Source organism: Rana temporaria, chromosome 6, assembly GCF_905171775.1.
Source record: "Rana temporaria chromosome 6, aRanTem1.1, whole genome shotgun sequence".
NCBI classification, from domain to species: Eukaryota; Metazoa; Chordata; class Amphibia; order Anura; family Ranidae; genus Rana; species Rana temporaria.
The window spans coordinates 106,731,221-106,757,117 of record NC_053494.1 but is presented as its reverse complement, the minus strand read 5'-3'; the positions used below and the strand labels follow the sequence as shown (position 1 = coordinate 106,757,117).

Here is a 25,897-nt window from a genome sequence, read left to right as displayed (position 1 = left end):
GATTTTTATTACACGGGATTTTTACATTCCTTGTAATAGGTGTAAAAAAAAAATAAAAAAGATATTTTACAAACACCCCTGTCCCCGGTAGCTCGTGCTCAGAAGCTTACACGCATGTAAGTCCCGCCCACATTATACAAAAAAATTGGGTTAACTTTACTGTTTTGTTTTTTTAATTCATGAAACCGATTTTGTTTACTTTCTGCTATATTACGTATCCCAAAAATATAAAAAAAATGTGTATTTATTAATTTAGGCGGAAATAGATTCTTCTACATATGTTTGGTAAAAAAAACTGCAATAGGTGTAAATTGATTGGTTTGCGCAAAAGTTATTGCATCTACAAACCATGGGATCGAGTTAGGGACTTTTATTATTTTTTTTTTTTTTTACTGGTAATTTATTTGAATTTTTTAAGTGTGTTCTAACTGTAGGGAGGATGGGCTTACTGGAACATGAGAGATCAGTGGGAGCAGTAGATCCCTGTCATGTCACTAGGCAGAACGGGGAAATGCCTTGTTTACATCGGCAGTTCCCTGTTCTGCCACTTCACTCCGCGATTATGGGCCACCAGCAGACATCGAGTCTGTGGAACCCGCACACTCCCGCTGCCCACTATCTTGCTTTTACGGATTGACGTACAGGTACGTCAGTTTGCACAGGAGAGACATTCTGCTGAAGTATATTGGCGTGAGCTGGTCTGCAAGTGGGTAACCACTTAAGGACCGAGCCTTTTTTTGAGATTTGTTGTTTTCAAGTTGAAAATGTTATTTATTTTTTGCTAGAAATTTATTTTTTCTAACACCCTAGAGAATAAAATGGCGGTCGTTAGCTCATTACAATACTTTGTCACACCGTATTTCTGCAGCATGTTGGGTATAAATTTTCTCGGCTTACAAGCGCACTTTTTTTGGAAACGGTAAAGTAAGCTCAATTTGTTTTTTAATTTTTTGATGTTGCTTCTGCCCTGCTATGGTATGGAGATGGGTGGGGGCCATCTTCCTCTCGCTCGTCTCCATACTTAGCCACCAGAAGGACCTGATCGCCTCTGCCATCGGCTCCGGTAAGCGGCATTGGGCACGGGAGAGCGGCAGGAGGGGGCCGCCGGCGATTACGGTATTCTCGTGGCGAATCCGCCGCAGATACCCCATTATCGATATTGTCAGATTGTAAGGGCATCTCCTGTGCACAGCCCTCTTCAGATCACTCCATGGATTTTCGATCAGATTCAGTTCTGGGCCATTCCAAAACTGGGGAAATTAAAGATTAATTCCTCGATTAATCTTTAATTTTTTTTGATCTATCAAAATTCTTGACGTCATCCGACAGCCTGGACAGTGAGACTTACCCTGCTGGATGCGAGCAAACTGCACCCATTGGATTGAGGTACCTCTGCATCTGTGAAGGGGGCAAAAATAACCATCGTGTTCCTGTCCTAAGCAGTTTTGTGCAAACAATTCTTTGTGTATCGGCAACATCGTTCCGTGCGAAAGACTGTTCAGTTCTCCAGGGTATATTGTCAATAAAATGCGATCATGTCTGCTTCCAGAAAATATAAACACTCTGGTATGTCTGCGTGACTGGCTAAAGTGATGCCTTCTTGCCTACTATAAAGTGACTGACAGTCAATATACTAGATACGTTTTATAATTAAAGTTAAATGAACTTTCTACATTTTTCTTAAAGTTTAATAAGAAAAAATTACTTGCGTCAGTGCTACAGTTTGAATTTAAAACATATTTGTGTGAACTGTGAAGTTAAGTCATGGATTGTGGAAACCAACTAGTGTCGGGTGATTGTATATAGTGTATACCACATTTACCACTGACTAATGCAGAGTTGCAATGCAAGGAGATCAGCTAAAAGTAGTTGGATCTGTAAGTGCGTTATAATTGATTGAAATTAGTTGATTAATCGAACACGAAAATGTTAATCAGTAACAGCCCTAGTCGTTTTCGTGCTGAAAGATGAAGTTCCACTTCATGTTCAGCTTTCTAGCATAAGGCTGGGTTCACACTACTACACTACTTTCATCCTACTTTGCTCTGTGTTCAATGTTTCCCTATAAGAGCGTCTTGTAGCGTCCTACACAAGTCGGTCCGACTTTGAAAATGCTCCCTGTACTACTTTTGGTCCTACATTGATCCTACTTCAGGCCCATTGAATATCATTGAAGTCGGACCAAAGTAGTATCCTGTTCATGAAAGTAGGATGGATGTAGGACCAATGTAGGATAAATGTAGGACCAATGTAGCAGAGCAAAGTAGGATGAAAGTAGTGTAGTAGTGTGAACCCAGCCTTAATCTGAAGGCCTCTGTTTGAGGCTGGGTTCACACTACTACACTACTTTCATCCTACTTTGCTCTGTGTTCAATGTTTCCCTATGAGAGCGTCTTGTAGCGTCCTACACAAGTCGGTCCGTCCGACTTTGAAAATGCTCCCTGTACTACTTTTGGTCCTACATTGATCCTACTTCAACCTATTGAATATCATTGAAGTCGGACCAAAGTAGTATCCTGTTCATGAAAGTAGGATGGATGTAGAACCAATGTAGGATAAATGTAGGACCAATGTAGCAGAGCAAAGTAGGATGAAAGTAGTGTAGTAGTGTGAACCCAGCCTCAGCTGAAGAAGAACTGCCCCAAAGCATTATGCTGCCACCACCCATCAGACCATAGCAAATTTTCCCACATGCTTTTGGGAGACTTCAAATGTGTTTTTGCAAAATGTATCCGGGCTTGGATCAGGGTGGATTTGATTTAAAATCAAGTCGATTTTAACCACTTCAATACAGGGCATTTTTGCTCCTTTCCTGCCCAGGCAGGATTTGATCACCTCTGCGTTTTTTTTGCGCTATAAACAAAAGAGCGATACGTTTGGGAAAAAAAAATTGTTTACTTTTTGCTATAATAAATATCCCAATTTAAAAAAACAAATTTCCTCAGTTTAGGCAGATGTGTATTATTCATATTTTGGATAAAACATTTTTTTAAAAGTAATGGCGGCGATCTGCTTTTTTTTTTTTTTTTTTTCTTCATGACATATCGGACACGTTTGGCACTATTTTGTGACCATTCACATTTATACAGCGATCAGGGCTATAAAAATGCACTGATTACTGTATGTCACTGGCAGGGAAGGGGTTAACACTAGGGGCGATCAAGGAGTTTGAATGTGTTACCTAGGGAGTGATTCTAGCTGTGGGGGGAGACCAATGGTGTGTTCCCAGTACAGAGGAACACCAATCGGCCTCCTCCCCTTGTGAGTCCCCTCTCCCTACATTTAGAATCACTCCCTAGGATACACATTTAACCCCTTGATCGCCCCTAGTGTTAACCCCTTCCCTGCTAGTGACATTTATACAGTAATCTGTGCATTTTTATAGCACCAATCGCTGTATAAATGTGAATGCATATCAGCCTAAACTGAGGAGGTGTGTGGTGTGCTTTTTTTTTTATTTTTTTTTTTTTTTCAAACTTGTCAATTTTGTTTTTATAGCACAAAAAAATTAAACTAGAGGTGATCAAATACCACCAAAAGCAAGCTCTATTTGTGAGGGGGGGATCATAAAAATTTCATTTGGACACAGTGTAGCATGACTGGGCAATTGTCTGTCATTCAAAGTGCGACAGCGCTGAAAATGAAAAATTGGCCTGGGCAGGAAGGGGGTGAAAGTGCCCAGTATTGAAGTGGTTAAGACTTGAGCCATGTACACACTACTAGTGTGTTTGGCTGAAAGCGCTGAACGGGAGCCAATCGGCAGACTTTTTTCGGTCATGCCCCTTCATAACTGATGCTGCCTCACATTCGGTCTGTGTGTTCTAGGCTTTGGAGGTAAGTGCCAGAATTCTACTTTAAAAGTAGGTATTGTACCTTCTAGCAGAAGCTTCATTTGTGCATGTTCCCTACATGTATAAATACCTGGTTCATCCTTCTGACTTTTAGCTGTCGGTGGCAAACTAATAGAAGCCAATTCTCCAGCCATAGCATTGCCACTCTTGTTGCACATTTCCTGCAAGTGTACTTGGATGCTATTCACCTAATTTTGTTTCTCTTTAAATGATTTGTCTTAACCTTTAACTGCCACATTTGCTGGACAGCTTGGTCTGCCAAAGGAAGGTAAAAAATAACATATTGGCTAGATCACCAGGTGAAAATAAAGGAAGTTAGTCTAAAAAAAACTAATGCGAACACTACATCTAAGAATTGGTAAGCAGCAATGTAATAATTTTTTTGGGGCATTTAATATTTAAGCAAAATAAAAAGCGAAAAACATGTGGCACTTGCTTTTCATCTAAATCTATTGGGGCCTAAGGCACTTATTGTATTGTCAAGAACATATTTTTCCTCTGTTCCATATTCCTAAGGCTGCATTGGCACAGGTGTTTTGCCCTGCTGTATATGGTAGTGCCGCTGTGTTTGGGATGTGTGAGTGGTTAGCTGTGACTGCCAAGCCCGTACACTACAATGACAGGTCGGCGGGCGCAGCTGTTTGTGTTTTCATGGTTGTTCACACAGCCAGTGATTACCTGTGTTTGCTGCATGCACTGTCATTTTAATTGTTAAATATTTCCTGTTAACTGTATTTACATTCTTCTCTTCAGATATTGAAGCACAGATAACTGAAATTCAAGGAAAGAAGGCAGCACTCGATGAAACCCAAGGGGTTGGACTTGATTCAACAGGTTACTTTGACCGGGATATATATGGTGGAAGTGACAGTAGATTTTCAGGATATCTGACATCTATAGCAACAAATGAGCAAGAAGATGTAAGTGGTGTTTTTTTTTTTCCTTTGTAAAATTGACATCCTTAAAGCGGAGGTTCACCCAAAAACACACCTTTGTACCATCCATACTAGCATCAGCTACAGTATGCCTTTTTTTTTATTTTATTTTTTTTGTGCTGTACTTAGGGTTTAATCCGTAAGTTTTGTTTCAGACACCCGCGGGGAATGGGCGTTCCTGTAAAGAGTGGAACATGATTGACGGCCGGCTATGGCGCGTCACACGTTCCGAAAATAGCCGGAATAGGACTCCGCTCTTCACGGCGCTATACGGCGCCTGCGCACAGACTAGGAGCTGACTGCGCAGGCGCCGTATATGTCCGCGTCCTATTTCGGCTTTTTTCGGAAGGCATGACGCACCATAGCTGGACGTCAATCATGTACCCGTCTTCATAGGAACGCCCATTTCCCGGCCGGAGTCTGAAACGAAAGTTACGGATTAAACCGTAAGTACACCGCAAAAAAAAAAGCATACTGTAGCTGACGCTAGTATGCTAGTTTGTATGGTAGATAAAGACATATTTTTTTTTTAGGGTGAACCCCCGCTTTAAGGGAGAAATAAAGCACTTAGTGCAGGTAGAGGTAGGTATACGATGCATTGCGTGCAATTGAACTGGGGACAGATATGACTGATTTATTAACAGCCGGGGACACGGATAAATGGGAGGAGCATGCCTCCTCCCAGTCTTTGCCAGATAAATCAGGGATAAGTTGTTGCCATTTAGTGCGGACCATCAGCTGAGCCCTGACAGTCGTAGCAGACAACAAAAGGATCTATAGTGTTGATGCAAGTCCCTTGGGGCCCTGAGACCTCAGCACTCCTATCGGTGGGTAATCGGAAAAGTCTGTGTCACGGGTACCGAGCTCAGCTTGGATCACATGCCTAGGTTGAAGATATCTGTAAAAGGCGGTTCGGGGTAGTTCATACTTCCTCTGCAAGTCATCAAAAGAAGCCAAAACGTTGGCCTCCTAGATACCATCCCCCTTTGTTTCCAAAAATAGTATTCTGTAAATTGCCTTAAATGAGGGAACATCGAGTTGTGCCAAAGTGGAAGAGCCACATTAGCGCCCTTTAAAATCTGTGATTCTTTTGGTTTCCCTCCACACTGTGCGGGCTAAAGTCAATATTGGTATATGCCTTTCCCCCAGCAAGGTCAAAGGTGCCTCCAGCAAGTGCTTGATTTTAAGTACATAACCAAGATATGACTCGATTGCTAGCGTAGCCAGCATCAACCAGTCAAGTGACGCAGCTGCCCCGCCAAATAGTATAGATTTGGTAATGCCATGCCAGTAGCCACCTTGGGACGCTGTAGGATAGAGAATTTGAGTTTCTGACTATATTGGCCCAAATAAAGGAAATAAGTAACTTAATAAGTTACTCAAGGTGGCAGCAGCAGTATTAAAAGTCTCAGAATACCTTCGCCGTGTATCCCTTAAACAGGGCTCAAAATGTCAAGTCCTGAGCTACTAACCAGGCCTCAAGGGTTACTCGCCACCAGTTGCCCTGCCCCGCCCCTAATCACACCCTCATAAATTATATCATGAAATGACACTTAAATGTTTTATGCAGAATTGCATTACAAAATAAATATTAACAACAACTTTATCAGTTCCCCTCAATGCAGGCTCACCTGTGCCCACCATTGCAGCGTGACCTGTGCCCCACATTGCAGCCTCACCGTGCCCTAAAATCCAGCCGCAATGTCATTGAGCCCCAAAATCCAGCCTCACTGTGCCTCAAATTGCAGCATCACCAGAGTGGAGGAAGTGAGAGGGCGACCAGGACATGACTGGAGGAAGATTAGAGCCACGAGAGACGTGTGATCGCCCCTGTGGAAGAGAGCATATAGGAAGAGGAAAGCCGCAGGATCGCAGAGCAGTGAAACACGCTGTAACAGCTGAAATTGTCTCTGCTTTGCTCACTTTCACACAGCCCCGCCTCCTCCTGACCCCGCATTTACATCTGAGTGTTTTCAGCTCATAAAATGGCATCAAAAATGCCTGGAAAAATACCCAACAAGCAAAATCCCATTCATTTAAATGGACCCTGTTCACATCTGAGTGTTTTGTCACCTGTAGTAAAACACCTAAGGCTGCATTCACACCTGAGCGTATAGTTTTTAGGCAGAAAGTCACGCTATTTTTTCCACGATTTTTGTACAGGTCAAAAGGTCACCAATGTACAAGAATAAAAAACGCCTGTAATCTGCCAAAAAAGAAGCTCCTGTACGGACGTTTTGCTTTAGGTGACAGAACGCTCAGATGTGAACAGGGGCCTTTGAAATTAATCGGATTTGTTTTTAGAGCTATAGCTGAGAGCAGAAAAATGCCCAAAAAGGCCTGGGTGTGAACAGAGCCTAAGCTCAAAAAAGTACATGAACTTCTTTATAGGCAGATTACAGTTTATTACGTTTTTCAGCTTTTTACATTGGTGACCTTTTGACCTGTACAAAATCGGGGCAAAAAAACGCAGCAAAAATTGTGGTAAAAACACGTGACGTTCTGTCTGAAAAATACGCTCGGGCATGAGTGCAGCTTTAACCATTTAGGTAAGCAGCAGTGTGCATGTGTTAATTAAGCCCGGGTTCACACAGATGCGGGAACCAGTGCGATTCCAGCGCCGGTTGCCGCATCGTATCTCTTCTGTGGGCAGTTCACACTGCCCTCTGCGAACCGGTGCGGGTGTCAATACATTGTGAACTAAACTGGGGGTGTCGTTAACAGATAGCAGTGTGAACTGTTAACTCGCACAGGAATCGGATTGCATAGGTGAGAACACTCATGTGATCTGATGCTAGTGCGGGAAAAACAAGTACCTGCGATTTATTTCTTTTTTTTTTTTTTTTTTTCTTTACCAATCCAATGCAAGTTCAGCCATACAATTGTATGGCTGAACTTGCATCTTATAGACCTCGCATGTGATCGGCACCACAGGTGCAAATCGCATGCGACGTCTAATCGCACTGGGCTGAAGCAGAGAAGAAAAGCACAGTTCTCTTCTAGCAAGGACACAGAGGGTTAATTACTACAGAGTCTATGTCAGATAACAAAGAGATAGCCTAAACAAAGTGGGAAAGCTGGAGCACAGATAAGCCATGGCATGAGGTTTACAAGGAGACACAGTGAGGATCGCATTTATATCTGACCTGGCTGGAGGGGTGAGAGTACACAATGTACACAGTAGCTATGTCTGCGGCTGAAGCCATCTGAGGCTCCATCATCCATGTGCACTGGGGTCACAAGTTCACAAGACAGGAAGAGGAACTGACCAGCTCTCTCACTGGTCTCCCGTCCTGCAGAGAGAAGGGGGAGGGAGGGGGGAACTGTCACCACATGCTGTATGAGAGAGAGAGAGCTCTCCAACACTGCAGCTAGCAACTCCAGCTAGAAACTCCTCTTCCACATCCAGCACGTCTGCTCGTCCACCCCCTCCCAGGCAGCCCAGCTCCTCGCCAGCCCTCATTTTTCACTCGCAAAATGCGAGTAGGCAAGTGAAAATTTGAGGGCTGCCTTAAATATAAAACCTTATAAACTTCAAATAAAGAAAAAAAATATTGACCCAAAACCAATGATTTCCTTTTTATTTATTTTTTTGGCCTTTTTACCTGATGTGAAAGAGGCCACATTATCGATAATTTTGGTGGTACCTTCTGTACTGTTGTGGGATGCACCGGCTGAATTTTTAAATATTTGTTCCAGCTACCTAGCTTTGCCGAGTTGCCACAGTGAACAGAAATGCTTCCAAAATACTTTAAAGCCTTCAGCTGTCAAAGCTCCATGTCTTTTACACTTTAATGTTTTACAGTGATTGTTTAATATCCCGTGTAGGTACTCTTTGATTTGCTGTGTGAACTTTCTGTTTTCTAACAATTCTTCTGTTTTTGTTGTGCAGGATGATGATGAGGAATCTTCAGCAGCAACATTTGAGAAAAAACCAGGATATCATGCACCTGTCGCTTTGCTTAATGATATCCCTCAGTCATCTGAACAAGTAAGTATTATAGATGCATAGTGGTTAAGTAGCTGACTCATTTTAATGTGGTAGTAAACTTTCATTACCTTTTTTGAAAGGAAACCCTTCAGCATTGAGAGGTCAATGCTCCTAGGACTTTATCTTCACCTTGTCTTCTGTTCTGGGTTCAGGACCTCTGTCCGTTTGGCTGGGCCATGATGACTTTAAAGGGGTTGTAAACACTCAATGTTTTCACCTTAATGTAGATTCTATGCATTAAGGGAAAACACCTTCAATAGTACAGCAGTTCCCCTCAGGGCCCCCGTTTTACTTACCTGAGCTCCAGCCGGTGCCTCGGGTCCTCGTTGGATAGATTGCTAGCAGCAGGAACCATTGGCTCCTGCTGCTGTCAATCAAATCCAATGATGCGGGGGCAGAGCCAAGTAGCGGCACACGGGAGCGTGCCCGCACAAGTGCTCTGAGGGAAAGCGCTTCTCCAACATGGCACTCGAGAAGAAGAGGAGCCAGGAGCGCTGCTGAGTGACCCCAGAAGAGGATTTGGGCTGCTCTACAAAACCAACTGCACAGAGGAGGGAAGTATGACTTTGTTATTTAAAAAAAAAAAAAAAAAAAGTTTCGTAACCTCTTGACCACCGCCCCATGTCAAACAGACGTCCTCTTTTTAAAGATGGATATCTCGGTAACGGCAGCAGCTGCTGCCACAACCGAGATATCCATCTCTTCAGTGGGCGGTGGTGTACACGATAATGGCGGTCTCCGCTGCGGATTCGCCGGGAGAGTTCTCCCGCACCCTTCGCAGCTTACCGGAGCCGTCGGTAGCGATCGGGTCCGTTCAGCAGCTGACTGGGGTTGCGAGTGAGGGAAAAATGTCCTTCACCCGTCCCCATAGCTCTGCTGGGCGGAAGTGACGTCAAAACGTCAGTCCCGCCCAGCGTCAGAAAATTTTTTTTTTTTTTTTTTTTTTTTTTGTCATTTGAAAAAATGACAGTTTCAATTTTTTTTTTTTTTGCATTTAAGTCTAAATATAAGATCTGAGGTCTTTTTGACCCCAGATCTCATATTTAAGAGGACCTGTCATGCTTTTTTCTATTACAAGGGATGTTTACATTCCTTGTAATAGGAATAAAAGTGATCAATAATTTTTTTTATTTTTTTTTTTTTTTTTATTTCAGTGTAAAAAAATAACTAAATAAAAATAAATAAGAAAACAAAAAAAATTTTTTTTTAAAGCGTCCCGTCCCGACGAGCTCGCGCACAGAAGCGAACGCATACGCGAGTAGCGCCCGCATATGAAAACTGTGTTCAAACCACACAAGTGAGGCATCGCCACGATCGTTAGAGCGAGAGCAATAATTCTAGCCCTAGACCTCCTCTGTAACTCAAAAAATGCAACCTGTAGAATTTTTTTAAACGTCGCCTATCGAGATTTTTAAGGGTAAAGGTTTGACGTCATGCCACGAGCGGGCACAATTTTTAAGCGTGACATGTTGGGTATCATTTTACTCGGCGTAACATTATCTTTAACAATATATAAAAAAATTGGGCAAAATGTATTGTTTTATTTTTTAATTCAAAAAAGTGATTTTTTTCCAAAAAAAGTGCGCTTGTAAGACCGCTGCACAAATACGGTGTGACAAAAAGTATTGCAATGACTGCCATTTTATTCTCTAGGGTGTTAAAAAAAAAAAATATATAATGTTTGGGGTTTTAAGTAATTTTCTAGCTTTTTAGTCTTGTAAACACCGAATCTGAAAAACAAGCCCGGTGGGAAAGAGGTTAATTTCTGAGCCTACACACGGGAGTCGCCATCATGGCACAGAACTCGGTGTGCCATGAATGCAAAGCTGCTGCACATGCACCAGTGCCACCAGCAGCTGAAGTGGTTGTGAATATCTTCTATATGGCGCAAGTTTAGAAGATCTTCACGGTACAGTGATGTGTGTGTTTACTGCTGCTTTAGTAAGCTGATTCATTAGACAAGTCCCTGATGGCTGAGTCAAGCAGAGATTTACTGTCAATCCACAGCATCTAGCAGTTTTCAATCTCGGATGATAAAGTAAATGAGTAGTTTAGAAAACCTTGCCTACTATTCCTTGATAAACTGGGCTAGTACAATTGTGTGTGTCTTCCAAAACGGTAATGCTTCTTTAACCATAACCTTGCTGATTAAAGCAGACGCCAGGTCACGAAACGTTTATAGGTTAGTATGACATCTCCTAGAGAATAAAATGCGATACTTTTTGTCGCACCGTGTTTGCGCAGCTGTCTTGCGTAAGCTGTAATGCCTCTTCACGGCACCCTGTGTATGCTTGCAGTTCTAAACGCTACTAAATTTGTGAGCGTCTCCACATTGGGAGCACATGCATTCAATGGATAGATGAGGGGCAGGTGGGCCTGGAGCCAGCCCAATCCCCCTTAAAGGAACAGGAGCACACTGGACACCCAGCATGTGGTACTGAAGGTGCCCAGTGTGTCCTCAGGCCATATTTACACCAGTAACAAACAAATGGCCCATGCCCCACCTATAACTGGCCTTTACAGAAAGGAGCAAACGCATAAGACAAAAACGGAAAGGAACGTTCTTTTTTTGTCTTTTATATGTTTGCCCTTCCATGTCCTCCTTGCTGTGAAGGCCAGTTATAGGTATGGGCAGGTGCCATTTCATTGTTACGGAGTTCTCAGTATAGCTAGAGAACTGACCATGGTGTTCTCCTGCTTAGTGTGGTCAGTTTTTAATAGGAAAACAAAGGTACTGGCAGGAACACCAGGGATTTCACACAAAGGAAGCAATACAAAGAACCAGATACTTTTTCATACAAGTACATGGGTAGAGCAGGCACATATCAGTAATATGAAATATTGGGTTTAAATATTTAAGTTTGTGCCTTTTTTTTTTTTTTTTCTCCAAGTAACTTATGATTTGTGTACTTTTTTTTTTCCTCCTAGTATGATCCTTTTGCCGAACATAGACCTCAGAAAATTGCAGATCGGGAGGATGAATATAAAAAGCATAGGCGGACAATGATCATTTCTCCAGAGCGTCTTGACCCTTTTGCAGACGGTAATTGGCTTATGTGTTTTGTTTTAACATATTTTAGTTTTTTTATTTTATCCTGAATTTAACCCCTTTGTGCTTTCATTGCCACGCTTATACCTCTTTGGTTTTTCTCCCTGTACTTTATCATTGCCGAGACACCTATCCAATCCCTTCACAGAACATTTATAGTCTGAATATCATTACAGCACACTATTCAAATACTTTCATAACATATTATAAACATTTTTACGCCTTCAAAATGAAATGCAAAATGCGTCTCCAATATGTATTTAACAGTACGTTTCCTAAATACAAAAAGCTCTCCCCCCCCCCCCCCCCCCTTATATATATATTTTTTTATTATTCATACAAACATACTCCTGGAGAGTATTGTATTCTGGTGCATACCTTTTTTAAGGCAGTGACTTGATTCTCCCCCCCCCCCTTGATCATTTGCAGCTTCATATTATTGCTTTTTACGTAAGCCTTAGCTGGTAAGCCACAAGTTAGTTGCCTGAGTCTGTGTCTACACAATTTTAACTGCAGGTCATTTGCTTTAAAACCTGCATGTATCAGTGATGGGTTTGGTGTATTGTATAATGTAAATGATAAACAATGCTTGTCAGACTTCACAGGCCCATACTAACTGTCCTTAATTTCTTTCCTACAGCAGTACTGCTAAATACAAGTCCTGTCTGCATTCTTAAGGGTGCAGTGCAACACATCCTGTGTAGCTAATGGTGAAAAAAAGTAATCCAAAGGAAGTCCTATCTTTTCTAGTGTCCGCTTGACACTGCAGATTGGGCGTGGTCTCCAACATCTGTTTTGTTTTTTCTATTGGTGTGTGCATGGTCACGGTATGGAGATCGCCAGCGGCACCCTTCACCCCCCCCCCCCCCCAAAAAAAAACCTGTGCATTTTGGGTTTAATAAAAAGGGAATAATTGTTGAGAAATGGAGTTGTGGTTCATATAGTTATGCCAATAACTGTAGCTTTATAATGAAATAATGATCATTTGCAGTTTGGGGTGTTTGCTAAATAGACTTATTTAATGGAGAGATGCATGCACTTTCATAAAGGTGCTTTTAACTTCATATCTAGTCTTTGCCTAAAGGGAAAATCCAAGCAAAAACAAAATATGTTTTTGAGTTGCTTCTGGCAGGTTTGACCACTCCATAGGCTCATATAGGGTCTTGGAACCTTACAGAGATGCCCCCCCCCCCCCCCCCAAGCCTCCCCACATCTAACATGGCCATGATGTGCCATGCAGAACTGCGGTGTCACCAGTTTTTTTTCTGCATTATGTATGCAATTACTACAGATAATTTAAACGGTGACGTGACGCCATTGCTCGGTAAAGACTCCAGAGTTGAATGTAGTGTTTTGTGGCGAGAAGAATGTGGTACGTGAAGGAACATATGTAGTATGAGTGAAATCAAGGCTTTTCCAAGTTTAGCTAAAATCCTAATGAACATTATTTTGCCAAAGGATGTTGAACATCTAAAAGGATTTAGGCAGATTTGCTTTTCATCTTTCAAAAAGTGTTTTCAGTGGATGTTTGAATAAAGGTTGGATTTTAGTGCCAGAATGTTGCAGTTGGTCACCTCTGCTCACTGAAAAAATCCATTTTGGGTGGACTGATTGATGCTTAGCAAAGAATACTATACAATTTTTTTTTTTTTTTTTTTTTTTTTAAAGCGACTGTATTTATGAGAGAATTTGGATTTTTGTCTAGAGCAGTGGTTCTTAACCTGGTGTTCGGGCCCCTCTCGGGTCGAATGACGATTTGCTAGTGGTCACTGAATCCTAGGCTGTTCCTGAAGCCCACACCACGCTCCCAGCCTTTCCACAGCCGCCCAGCAAGGCTGTCCCTGGAGCCTGTGGCCACCAAGCTGGGCTGTTCCTGAAGCTCGAGGTCGCCCACTCTGCCTTTTCGCAGCCACCCATTCAGTTCATGGCATGGCTGGGGGCAGAGACATGAGGTCAGCTCACTGGTGAAGAATAAAGTGGGAGGGGCTGGAGGATACCCTATCTTTTGATTTTGGCATAGGTGTCAATGCTGCGAAGCACCACAAAGTCGGTGACGCCGTGAATAACACTACCTGTGATTATAGTTGCCATTAAAAGTTCCCACTACAGTTCTCAGATTTGCAGATGACCTTGATCAAGAGCATTTAAGTTGGCTGACACCCCACCCCCTGCCAGCTCTGCCACTGATCTTGCCCCCTCCAGCACTGCCACTCATCCCATTCCCCCCCACCAAAGTGTAAGAGGGGAGGGGGGGATAGAAAACATGTACGGGAGAGGAAGGAAATAAGTAAAAGGAGAGAATAAGAGGGAACAAAGACAGAGGGATGGGGGGGGGGGGGGGGGACAAGAAATGAGGATAGAGATAAATGGGAAAGAAAGGAAAACAGAGTGGTGCATCCTAAAATGTACCATAAGGGGTTTTAATACTGTACAAGTGGAAGGGACTCAGGGAGTGCTAAATATCCGTGGGTTAGGGGCGCAAATTACTTTACTGTTTTGCCTTGGGTGCAGACAACCCCCCCGCTACGAAAATAGTTTTACTGTTAGAGTCCCCACAACTTGGGAAACTTTATCAAGGTGTTAGGGCTCAAAAAATATATATATATATATATATATATATATATATATATATATATATATATATATATATATATATATATATATATATATATATATATAAATTTTTCTTGTGTCCAAAAAGTTGACCTGTTCAGACTTTGGTTGGCTTTTAATATGTGTTTTTAAGATTTCTTTTCTTTATGATGCTACCCAGTTTCTCTAGACAGATTAACTCATTCTCATTTTCTTAGATTTTCTTAGTATTTTGTTAGAAACTGAAGCCTAAAATATTGTGAAGCCATAATTGGGTATAGTATATACTGGTACTTTTAACAACTTTACCCAGGTAATGTTTTGAGTATACATTTTCCAAAGTGTTTACTAATGGTAAAGAGATGATTTTCTAGGCTTCTATTCTGCTGCTTGAAGTCAGAACTGCTGATGGAGACAAAGGAATGAAAGTGTACGTATTATGGAACAGTGCCAACGGAACTCACCACTTCTCAAGACACTTCAGTGCTTTACCATTTTTATTTTTAATCTGCATTTGATGTTTGCTATAAAACTGTAGCTTATATTCTTATATGGGTTACATATGACAATAAAATTCATTAATGTAAGAAATGTAACCTTTTAATTTTAGTTGGTTTATAATAAATCAAATATCCCTAGTATTTTGCTAGAGAGGGATTGACCGTATTAATTTTAAATAGACATTTGCAAGTTACTTTTCTTGTTGTTTGTTTTCTGTAGGCGGCAAGACTCCAGATCCTAAAACAAATGCACGAACATACACCGATGTTATGAAAGAAAAGCAGTTAAGAAAGGAACAGGTTAGTTGACAAATGAAGAATTCAGGTTGGCATTTATCAAATACTAGCGCAATGAAACTAACTTATTTTTTTTTTTTTTTTAGTATGAAATTCATCAGCAGATAGCAGAAAAGGCAAAGTCTGGTGATTTAAAAGTGGTTAATGGATCCTCTGCTTCAGCAGCATCACAACCATCTTCAAAGCGTAAAAGGAGATGGGATCAAACAGCTGACCAGACTCCAGGGTCCACACCCAAGAAGTCCTCAAGCTGGGATCAAGCGGAGGTCGTTGTACTTTTATCTAGTTACTTTTATTTCTTTTAGTCTGATCATTTCATCACGACTCTCTTTACGGTTGCAGTTTAGTCAGATAACCTGTATATACTCGAGCATAAGCCATCCCGAGTAATATTATTATTATACAGGATTTGTATAGCGCCAACAGTTTACGCAGGGCGTTACAATATAAAAGGGAGACAATACAATAGAAAACAAGAGGATTAAGAGGGCCCTGCTCAGAAGAGCTTACAATCTAATAGGGTGGTACAAAAGATTGTAACTGTGGGGAATGAGCTGATGGAAGTGGTAAAAGATTAGTTGGAGACGTGATGGGCTTCCCTGAAGAGGTGAGTTTTCAGGGATCGCCTAAAGGTAGCAAGAGTAGATGTAAGATGTAACTCCGGGCAGAGTTGTGGATGGCTTTGTAGGTTGTGGCTATTATTTTGAATTAAAATTTCTGTGTGATCGGGAGCCAGTGTTGGGATTGGAGGAGAGGTTTGGCAGACGCTGAGCGGTTGGTAAGGTGGATAAGTCTGGCAGCAGCATTCATGATAGACTGAAGAGGGGATAGCCTATGGAGAGGCAGGCCAATAAGAAGGGAGTTGCAATAGTCAAGGCGAGCGATAACAAGGGACTGAATGAGGAGTTTGGTGGTTTCATTTGTTAAATTTTACCACAAAAAATGGGAAAACTTATTGATTCGAGTATAAGCGTAGGGTGGGAAATGCAGCAGCTACTGTAAGTGGAAAAGATGATCAACAATGGCCATCTGCAGCCTCATGTACCCTTTGATCTCCCGATGTGTCATGCAACTTCAGTCGGCGGCCGTCCACTGTAACAAAGCCCCGCCTCCTCGTCTGTGATAAACGGAAAACTGATTCAGTTTCCCAGCATTATAAGTGTTTTCTCTATCATGGACGAGGAGGAGGCGGGTCTTTGTTACAGTGGATGGCCGCCGAACAGTTAAGACTGACACAGCGGGAGACCCTCACTCGAGTATAACCAGAGGCGGGCCTTTTCAGCATAAAAAATGTGCTAAAAACGTCAGCTTGTACTCGAGTATATACAGTAAGCTGACCACATTTATTTCTCTTCCGGACACAGCAGCCTTTGACCTTAGGGTTATATTCGCTTCCTTCCAGGAGAGTTAGGCAGAAACAAAGCACTTTAAGTGTTAACAACACTTTCCTCAGTGCAGCTCCTCCCAGGGGGCATGGTTCCCCGGGTATAACCCACACCCTGCTCTAGCAGCTCCAGTTTTTTCTCTTTCGTTCATAGACGGACACAGCATCCTTTGACCTTAGGGTTATGCTTCTTCCTACCAGGAGATTTAGGCAGAATTCTACAGCACTTAAGGTGTTAAAAACTTTCCTTCATGCCGCTCCTCCCAGGGGGCGTGGCTCCCCCAGGCATAACCCCCACTCTGCTTTAGCAGCCTCAGTTTGTTTCTGCCTAACCGTCAGGAGAGTCAGGCTCTCTCTGGAGTCCTGGACTCTGGAGTTTTTTCTTGCAAATTTTTTTGCATTTTGCGAGTTTTTTCCTCGCTTTTTTATTTTATTTTTATTTTTGAATCCTGCGATTCTTCTATCAACAGCCGACTGGGTGACAGGCTGGGTCCTCGACCCTTGTAGTCCCCCCAGGTTCGGCCTTCGAGCGTGTGCCGGCCCTCAGCTCCGCTTTGGGACGTCCACGACAGGCCCCATTGCTCCAGGGGCGGCCGGGGAACTTCGGTTCTAGGGCACACATATGACCGGTCTCTATGGCCTTGTCACAGTGTGTCTGGCCGACAGCCATGCCGTTCGCGGTCGTTGGTTCTGTCTGGGATACCTCCAGCCGGGTAGTCGCAGGACAGGTAAGTAGTGGCCCCTTACTCAGGTAAGTGGTCTGGCTGGAATGTTTTCCCTTGGGAGGTCGACTGAGGGTTTTCCCCTGCTTTCCTCTCTCCCTTATTCCTCTCCCTCCTTTCCCCTTTGGGTGACGGCTGTGCAGGGGGTTTTTTCCCTGGGGCTCATATTTTTTTCACTCGGGTATGGCTGGGGCTGTTCTGTGTCACTGCAGGGGACTGTGGTGGACATTCTGGGCATTTTTGTGTGTGCTGTGTGCTGTTTTGGTGTACTGTCATTTTTGGGTACACTGTCTTTTTAAAACTGCGCAACGGCGGCCATTTTGCCGGAGCCGCGCTTGTATTATTCGGCGGCCATTTTCTTGTGGCCGGCGCCATTTTCAGCACTAGTTCGGCCTCTAGTGGCCGTTTCGGCGGGGAAAAAAGACCGCGAATCATCTGAGGGGACAGACGCAGCGCTGCAGCTTCTCCTCAGCACACACTTGTCCTTCACAGACCGCGCTGTACCAGAGGGTGGTGAGTCTCAGGGGGCCCCATACTGTGCTCTAGCGGCCGGGAGGTGACCTGTGGGGGACTTTTTTCCTGCCCTTGGCAGTAGGGGTGAAATGGCAACGGCAATATGGAGCCTGAATCAGGCCCCTCATTTCTTACAATGCCGGAATTAACCCTTAAGCGCCCCTCCCCCTGCCACATCTGTTGAATCGGTGTCGGCTGTCCTGGAGTCTTTTCTCACCAGGTTTGAAGCAGCCAGTGCTCGGTTGGGGGGTAAAAAAGCGCCCCCCCCCCCCGGAGGCTGTTTCTGGGGATATCTCTGACGCAGAATCTGATGCTTCTGGTTCTGTCATGTCAGAGGATGCGGGCTTAACCCACATGGACAGCGAGGATGACTCTGCTGCGGAGTCTGCTGATAAGGAATTTGTTGGAGCTCTTATTACTGCGGTGCGTGAGGCTCTTCATTTAGAGGATTTGGCGGAGACACCAGCGGTGTCAGTCCTTTTGGATTCCGCAAACCACCGCGTACCGCTAAGGTATTCCCCTGTGTTCCTTATTTAGACAATATGTTGTATAAGGAATGGGATACACCGCAAAAGGCTTTTACGGTTCCTAAAAGCTTTGCTACCGTTACCCCCTGGAGGAGGACTTTTTTAAAAAAGTGGGTCACTCCTCCGTCGGTGGACCCTCCTGTGTCCAGACTGAGTAAGGCTACTACGTTGCCTGTGGAGGGGGCTCCTGCTTTCAAGGACCCCGCTGATAGGAGAGTGGAGGCCGTGGCCCGCTCCCTGTTCTCGGTGGTGGGTTCGGCGGTAAGGCCGGCTCTGGCCGGAGCCCTGGTTGCTCAGACGCTAACTGAAAGGGCGAAGCTCCTGCTGCAGGACCTGGAGGTCCAGGGGGCTTCCGAGTCCTCTAGGGACCTGGCTGAACAGTTGATTCAGGGTCAGAAGTTTCTCTGCGAGGCGGATATGGATTAGATTCCTTTGCTTTCCAGGGCTTCTGTCTACGCAGTGGTTCTGCGCCGCCTTATATGGCTGAAGTGCTGGTCGGCTGACCAGTACTCAAAAAAGGCCTTGGTAGATTTGCCCTTTAAGGGCGGACGGCTTTTGGGGGCATCCCTGGATGACATCATTAAGGATGCCACTGGAGGTAAGAGCACCTTGCTCCCTCAGTCGGGGAAGGGTAAGGAACCTCGCCGCAAGCAAGGTCCTACTTTTACTACCCCCTAAACGGTTTTTTTTCGTGCGCCAGCGCGGCTGGAAAAGGTCCGCAAGGTGCAAAAGCCCTTGCTGCCGGGCGTAAGCGCCCCTGGTTCAAAAAACCGAACAAGCCTGCGGACAAGCCTGCTTCCGCATGAAGGTCTGCCCCCGCCCGGGTCTCGGGTGGGGGGACGGCTTCACGACTTCGTGGATCGGTGGAATTCTCTTCTATCCGACCGTTGGGTTTGCGAGGTGGTCGCCTCGGGGTACAAGATAGAGTTCCTTTCTTGTCCCCCAAACAGATTTTTTTCCATCCAACCTCCAGCTTCCTCCGGATCGTCGGCTAGCCCTGTCCGGGGCTGTCCAGGATCTTCTGGACAGGGGGGTGGTTGTGCCGGTCCCCTCGCTGGAACGGTTTCGGGGGTTCTACTCCAATCTGTTCGTGGTCCCCAAGAAGGGAGGGGTTCGCCCTATCCTGGACCTAAAGGCCCTCAACTCCTTTGTCAAGGTGCAGCGATTCAGGATGGAGTCGGTCCGTTCTATCATGGCGTCCCTCCACCAGGGGGACTTCATGGCGTCCTTAGACATCATGGACGCATACCTGCATGTTCCCGTTTGCACAAGCCACCAAAGGTATCTGCGCTTTGCGATCGGGGAGGACCACTATCAATTCGTGGCCCTCCCGTTCGGGCTGGCGTCGGCACCACGGGTGTTCACCAAGGTGCTCGCCCCGATCCTGGCCTTGCTACGGCAGCGAGGGATCGCTATCGTGGGATACCTGGACGACCTTCTCCTGAGAGCTTCTTCAGGCTCAGAGTTAGAGGAGGACGTGTCCATCACGTGTCGGACTCTGCAGGAGTTCGGCTGGCTTCTGAATCTCAAAAAATCAGTGTTGGTTCCGTCCCAGAGGCTGGAACCCCTGGGGCTGGTTTTGGATTCGGGGGAGACAAAAGTGTTCCTCCCATCGCAAAACCTGCTGACCCTGCAATCTGCAGTGAGACAGTTGTTGACCCAGAAGTGGTCATCTCTTCGCTTCTGCATGCGGGTTCTGGGTCTGATGGTGGCCTCCTTCGAGGCGGTTCTGTATGCCCAATCCACACCAGGGTACTACAGAAGGAGATTCTGTCACGATGGGACAGGGTCCCATCTTCTCTGGATCACCAGATTCGGTTGAGCCATCTGGCCAAGTCTTCCCTGGCATGGTGGCTGACGTCTCCGGTGCTTCGGTCCGGGAAGTCTTTTCTTCCGTGCCGCTGGACAGTGGTCACGACGGATGCCAGCCTCTTCGGCTGGGGGGGCGTCTGGGGCACCCAGTCAGCCCAGGGGCGCTGGACTCGGGAGGAGTCCCGCCTGCCGATCAATATCCTGGAGCTCCGAGCAATCAAGCTGTGCCTTGTCAGGTGGTCGCTGGAGCTACAGGGCCGTCCTGTCAGGATCCAGTCCGACAACGCCACGGCCGTGGCGTACATCAATCATCAGGGCGGCACAAGGAGCTCGGCCGCGGCGACGGAGGTCGCTCACATACTTCGGTGGGCCGAAAGGTCCGTTCCGGCCCTGTCGGCGGTATACATTCCGGGAGTTCTGAATTGGCAAGCCGACTTCCTAAGTCGCATGACTCTGGATCAAGGGGAGTGGTCTCTCCACCCGGAGGTGTTTCAGATCCTGTGCCAAAAATGGGGCACTCCAGACGTGGACCTTCTGGCGTCCCGTCTCAATCGGAAGGTACCACGGTTTGTGGCTAGGTCAAGGGACCCGTGGGCAGACGCGTCAGACGCGTTAGTGGCTCCCTGGGTCAATATCACCTGATTTACGCCTTCCCTCCTCTAAGGCTCCTACCCCGCCTGCTGCGCAGGGTGGAAGCCGATGGTATTCCAACGATCCTGATCGCCCCGGATTGGCCGCGTCGCTCTTGGTACGCGGACCTGGTACGTCTGGTGGCAGACGCCCCCTGGCGTCTGCCTCTGAGGGAAGATCTCCTGTCTCAGGGCCCGATCTTCCATCCTGCTTTACGGTCACTGGCTTTAACGGCGTGGCTGTTGAAAACCAGGTACTGAAGGACCGGGGCCTGTCGGGCCCGGTAATCTCTACCATGCTGCGTGCACGGAAGTCCACTTCTCGAAAAATTTACCATCGTACATGGAAAGCATACATCTCTATGTGTGAGGAGATGAAGTGGCACCCCCGTACTTACGTGGTGTCCCGGATCCTGCTGTTTCTACAGCGGGGAGTGGACCAGGCTCTTGCCTTGAGCACGATCAAGAGTCAGATTTCTGCTCAGGCTGTTTATTTTCAGCGTCCCTTGGCAGCGAATTCTTTGGTTCGCACGTTTGTGCAGGGGGTCCGGCATGTGGCCCCCCCCGGTGCGCCCTCCGCTACCTTCTTGGGACTTGAACTTGGTCCTCTCGGCGCTTCAGCGTGCCCCCTTTGAGGACATTCGGGAGATCCCCTTGCTGACCTTGTCGCCGAAGGTGGTCTTTCTGGTAGCTATTACCTCTATCAGACGAGTGTCTGAACTGGCGGCCTTGTATTGCAAGGCCCCCTACTTGGTCATCCATCAGGATAAGGCGGTGCTGCGCCCGCAGCCCTCTTTTCTTCCGAAGGTCGTTTCGGCCTTTCACATTAACGAGGACATTGTTGTTCCATCATTATGTCCTCAGCCGAAGAACCCGAAGGAGGCCTCTTTACATTCTCTGGATGTGGTTCGGGCCCTTCGAGTTTACTTGTCGGCGACAGCTCCGTTCCGGAAGTCGGACTCGCTGTTCGTGTCTGTGTCCGGTCCCAGTAAGGGCCTGGCAGTCTCGTCGGCCACCATTTCCAGGTGGATCCGACAGGTTGTGCTTCAGGCCTACGCCCTGAAGGGGCGGGCGCCTCCCTTTCGGGTCATGGCGCATTCGACCAGGGCGATCGGGGCCTCCTGGGCTTCCGACACCAAGCCTCTGTGTTACAGGTGTGTAAGGCTGCGACCTGGTCGTCGTTCCACACTTTTTCAAAGTTTTATAAGGTGGATGTGAGTGCATCTTCTGATGCCTCCTTCGGCCGCAGGGTGTTACAGGCGGCAGTTTAAGGTTGGAGTTCCTCCGTTGAGTAACTCCGGTTTTTTGTTTGGGGTGTAACCTGTTTTTGCTGTGTTATTTTCCCACCCCTCGAATTTTTTTGACACTGCTTGGGGACGTCCCTAAGGTCAAAGGATGCTGTGTCCGTCTATGAACGAAAGAGAAAAAAGGATTTTTGTACTCACCGTAAAATCCATTTCTCTGAGTTCATAGACGGACACAGCACCCACCCCTCCTTTGTTTGTACTGCTTGTTACGAACTGAGGCTGCTAAAGCAGAGTGGGGGTTATGCCTGGGGGAGCCACGCCCCCTGGGAGGAGCGGCATGAAGGAAAGTTTTTAACACCTTAAGTGCTGTAGAATTCTGCCTAAATCTCCTGGTAGGAAGAAGCATAACCCTAAGGTCAAAGGATGCTGTGTCCGTCTATGAACTCAGAGAAATGGATTTTACGGTGAGTACAAAAATCCTTTTTTTTCTGCCTAACGACAGGACAGGCACTCTGGAGTCCTGTACTCTGGAGATTTTTTTTCTTGCGATTTTTCTCGCTTTTTATTATTTTGTTCCTGCATTTTTGAATCCTGTGATTCTTCTATCAACAGCCGACTGGGTGACAGGCTGGGTCTTGACTCTTGTAGTCCTCCCATGTTCAGCCATCGAGCGTGTGCCGGCCCTCAGCTCAGCTCTGGGTCGTCCACGACAGGCCCCATTGTTCCAGGGGCAGCCGGGGAACTACATGTTCCAGGACACACATATGACCGGTCTCTATGGCTTTGTCACAGTGTGTCTGGCCGACAGCCATGCTGTTAGTGGACATTGGTTCTGTCCGGGATACCTCCAGCCGGTAGTCGCGGGACGGGTAAGTAGTGGCCCCTTGCCCTGGCAAGGTGGTATGGCTGGTGTTTTTACCTGGGGAGGTCGACTGAGGGTCCGCCCTGCTTTCCTCTCTCCCCTTCCTCTCCCTCCTTCCCCTGAATGGGTAGCGGCTGTGAAGGGAGGCCTCCTGGGTTTTCTTTATTACCACCGGGGCCCGTGTGTTGTGGAACTGTGGTGTTACTCTGGGGGGTGCTGCTGTGTTGTATGAGGTGTTTGGTGCATCACTGGGGATTTTTAACTGCGCCACGGCCGCCATTTTGCCGTGGTCGCAATTTACATAACTCGGCGGCCATTTTCCTGTAGCCCGCTGGTGATTTTTTCCTCAACGGCGGCCATCTTGGAAATCTCTTGGCCTCTTGTGACCGTTTTAGCGCTGTGAAACGCTGTGATTCTTCCCTGAGGTGAGACACAGCACAGCCAGCACATCGAAGCACACCTCAGGTTTTCAGCTCTCTGCAGCTGGGTGGGGTGGTGTGTCCCTGGGAGGCCTCTGCTTCTATTTTTGCTGCCAGGAGGTGTCCGGTGGGTTGTTCTGTCTTGCAGTAAACAGCGGTGGGGCAACATGCAAACTATACCTGGTGTTTCTGCCCCAGCAATGCCTGAGTTATACTTTAATCCCCCTGCTCCTGACGCATCTGTTGAGGCAATGTTGGCTGTCCTTGAGGCGTTTCTCGCCAGGTTTGAAGCAGCTAGTGCCCAGAAGGGGGGTACAAGGCACCCCCTCCCTGAGCCTGCTTCTGGGGATGTCTCTGACACAGACTTATTGCTTGCTGTTGTTTTTGGTTCTGTAATGTCAGATGATGCAGGCTTTAACCCACACGGACTGTGAGAATGGCTCTGCCTTAGGGTCAGTAAATGATAGGGTATTGTTGGAGCTCTTATTTCTGCGGTGCGTGATACTCATAAACTTGAGGATTTGGCGGGAGCACCAGTTGTGCCGGTCCCTTTTGGGTTCCGCAAGCCGCCCAGCACCGCAAAAGTATTTCCCTGTATTCCTTGTTTGGAGCAGTTGCTATGTAAGGAATGGGACACGCCACAAAAAGTTTTTGCGGTCCGTTATCCCTTTTGAGGAGGACATTAAAAAAAAAAAAAAAAAAAGTGGGTCTCTCCTCCGTCAGTGGACCCTCCTGTGTCCAGACTGGGTAAAGCCACCACATTGCCTGTGGAAGGGGCTCCCGTATTTACGGACCCCACTGATAGGAGAGTGGTGTCTGTGGCCCGCTCTGTGTTCACAGTTGTGGGTTCGGCTGTGAGACCGGTCGTGGCCGAGTCTCTGGTGTCGCAGACACTGACTGGACGGTCAAAGTTGTTGCTGCAGGAGCTGGAGGAGCAGGATGCTTCCGAGACCTGCAAGGACCTGGCTGAACAATTGGTTCAGGGTCTAGAATTTGTCTGTGAGTCGGCCCTGGATACGCTTCCCTTGCTTTCCAGAGCCTCCGCCTATGCGGTGGTACTACGCCGCCTTGTGTGGCTAAAAATGCTGGCCTGTGGACCAATCCTCCAAGAAGGCCTTGGTGGATTTGCCCTTTAAGGGTGAGCGGCTTTTTGGGGCGTCCCTGGATGACATCATAAAGGATGCCACAGGTGGTTAGAGCACACTGCTCCCACAGTCTGGGAAGGGCAAGGAGCCTCGCCGTAGGCAAGGGCCCTCCTTTACTACTCCAAGTTTTTTTTTCGTGCGCCCAGTGCAGCAGGAAAAAGTTTGCAAGGTGCTAAGGCGCTCGCTGCAGTGCAGAAGCGCCCCTGGTTCCACAAGCCTGCGGACAAACCTGCTTCCGCGTGATGGTCTGCCCCCGCCCGGGTCTCGGGTGGAGGGCCGGCTTCGCGTATTCGTGGCTCGGTGGAGGTCTCTCCTCTCCAACTGTTGGGTTTGCGAAGTAGTTTCCTCGGGGTACAAGAGTTTCTCTCTTCTCCAGCAAACAGATTTTTTCCTTCCGACCTCCAGCTTCCTCCGGTTCGCTGGCAGGCTCTGTCAGGGGCTGTCCGGAATCTTCTGGTCAGGGGAGTGATTGTGCCAGTTTCCTCGGTGGAACGGTTTCAGGGGTTTTTAATCCAATCTGTTTGTAGTCCCCAAAAAGGGAGGGGTCCGTCCAATCCTGGACCTCAAGGCCCTCAATTGCTTTGTCAAAGTGCAAAAATTCAGGATGGAGTCGATTCGCTCGGTAATAGCAGCGCTCCATCAGGGGGACTTTATGGCATCCTTGGATATCATGGACGAATACCTGCATGTTCCCATATGCACAAAGCACCAGAGATTTCTGCGCTTTGCGATCGGGAAGGACCACTTTCAATTTGTGGCCCTCCCGTTCGGCCTGGCCTTGGCACCCCAGGTTTTCACCACGGTGCTCGCCCCGATACTGGCCCTGCTGAGACAGCGAGGGATCGCTATCGTGGGATATCTGGACGACCTTTTCCTGAGAGCTTCCTCAGGCTCAGAATTAGTAGAGGACGTGTCTATCATGTGTCGGTCTCTCCAAGAGTTCGGCTGGATTCTGAATGTCTGGAAGTCGGTGTTGGTCCCGTCTCTGCGTCTGGAATACCTAGGGCTAGTCCTGGATTCCGCGGAGGCAAGAGTTTTTTTTCGGAGAAACTTCGGAATTTACGGTGCAGTAGTTGTTGACCCAGAAGTGGTCGTCTCTTTGATTCTGCATGAGGGTTCTTGGTCTGATGGTGGCCTCTTTCGAGGCAGTTCCTTATGCCCAATTCCACACCCGAGTGCTACAGAAGGAAATTCTGTCACGTTGGGACAAGCTCCCATCTTCTCTGGATTGCCAGATTCAGTTGAGTCAACTGGTCAAGTCTTCCCTGGTGTGGTGGCTGCCGTCTCCGGTGCTTCGGGCCGGGAAGTCGTTTCTTCCATGTCACTGGACAGTAGTCACGACGGATGCCAGCCTCTCCGGCTGGGGGGGGGGGGGGGGGCGTTTGGGGTCCAGTCCGACAACGCTGCGGCGTACGTCAATCA

General features: G+C 46.7%; 1 protein-coding gene across 4 annotated transcripts in view; it reads left to right on the top strand.

Moving 5' to 3' along the window:
- Positions 1 to 25,897, top strand: part of SF3B1 (splicing factor 3b subunit 1) — a 90,562-nt gene that overhangs the window by 3,828 nt on the left and 60,837 nt on the right. Inside the window, exons 2-6 of one of the 4 annotated variants that reach the window (XM_040357120.1) lie at positions 4,605 to 4,771; positions 8,679 to 8,777; positions 11,706 to 11,820; positions 15,139 to 15,218; positions 15,302 to 15,484. In XM_040357120.1, coding sequence (XP_040213054.1) covers positions 4,605 to 4,771; positions 8,679 to 8,777; positions 11,706 to 11,820; positions 15,139 to 15,218; positions 15,302 to 15,484 — 644 coding nt within the window. Of the gene's footprint in view, positions 1 to 4,604; positions 4,772 to 8,678; positions 8,778 to 11,705; positions 11,821 to 14,502; positions 15,219 to 15,301; positions 15,485 to 25,897 lie in introns of those variants that run through there. The other 3 variants (XM_040357123.1, XM_040357122.1, XM_040357121.1) reach the window with 3 other exon arrangements.